This window comes from Pundamilia nyererei, unplaced genomic scaffold (assembly GCF_000239375.1).
Source record: "Pundamilia nyererei isolate P.nyererei 1_Seehausen unplaced genomic scaffold, PunNye1.0 scaffold00105, whole genome shotgun sequence".
In the NCBI taxonomy this organism is placed as follows: Eukaryota; Metazoa; Chordata; class Actinopteri; order Cichliformes; family Cichlidae; genus Pundamilia; species Pundamilia nyererei.
Window position 1 is genome coordinate 2,650 of NW_005187506.1, and position 1,130 is coordinate 3,779.

At 51.7% G+C, this 1,130-nt stretch overlaps 1 protein-coding gene across 1 annotated transcript in view; it reads left to right on the top strand.

Moving 5' to 3' along the window:
* Positions 1 to 1,130, top strand: part of LOC102195514 (protein FAM107B-like) — a 6,694-nt gene that overhangs the window by 2,613 nt on the left and 2,951 nt on the right. The window contains exon 2 of the mRNA XM_005740873.1: positions 595 to 754. Within this exon, the coding sequence (XP_005740930.1) occupies positions 595 to 754 (160 nt within the window). The remainder of the gene's footprint in view (positions 1 to 594; positions 755 to 1,130) is intronic.

Sequence of the window (1,130 nt, forward strand, 5' to 3'; positions counted from 1 at the left end):
AAAGACCTCTCTAACAAAAGCCTGGAAACACAGAATCAGGCCGAGCTAAAATTCTTTCCCCGCGTGACCACGTCACCGAGTTCCTGTCACATGACCAGAACTCATTCATGTGACAGGAACTCGGTAACTCAGCGATGCTCGGTGAACTCGTTTGTGTCAAAAGCTCGTTTGTTGCTTCCACTGTCAGCAGGACAGTGTCCTCGCTTGTATTCAGAGCTCAACATCGCTCAACCGCTGCCGTGTCCTCGGGTTTACCTGACACCCCTGACCAATCAGCATTTGGCCATTTAAAAGGCGTTGCTGCGGTCGGGCTTGGGCCGTGAGGGGTTTGTGAAGCAGGCGCTGCTAAGCAACAGCCTCCTGCCTCCCAGGCCTCTGACCGCCGAGGACGCTGGGAAAGTTCTCACCTCATTCAGGAGGAGCAGCGAGGCACAAAACAACTTTATTTAAGCTCCAGGCCTGAAACACAAAGAAGTTAAAGGCTCCTGGAAAAGAGGAGGCGAGCGGCGTGAATGATTCATGAGGGGCCGAATGCTGCACACACACACACACACACACAGTCTGAATTGTGTATGTGTGTGTGTGTGCGTGCAGAGCGGGGGTCAGTGTGGAAATGAAGCCCGAGCTGCAGCGGGTGCTGGAGTCCAGGAGGAGAGATCAGCTGATCAAACAGAGGAAGGAGGAGGACGAGGCTCGCAGGAAGGTTTCTCCTCTGGAGGCCGAACTGCTGAAGAGACACAAGAAGCTGGAGGAGGTAACACACACAGACACACACACCAGTGAATCACAGCGATGTGGAATTACAAAGCTGTGACGCTCTGTGTGTCACGTTACACAAGTTCTAAGACTTTCACATCGTTTCTCCGAAAGCTGATTCTGTTCATCTGGACGTTTTCCGTGGGAGAAACGTTTCGTCTGTACATTTGCATGATGACTGAAACCAGCCCACTGAAGGAACAATGGGCTGTCCAGCTGTTTACAAACGTGCTGTTTATAAGGTTGGAAACCTGCAGCCAGCTGAGACTGAAGAAAGCTGCATGATGACGAAACGCTTCTCCCACTGAAAACGTCCAAACGAACAGAATCAACCTTTGGAGACCTGGATGCAGCGTCAAGACGCTTCTCATCGT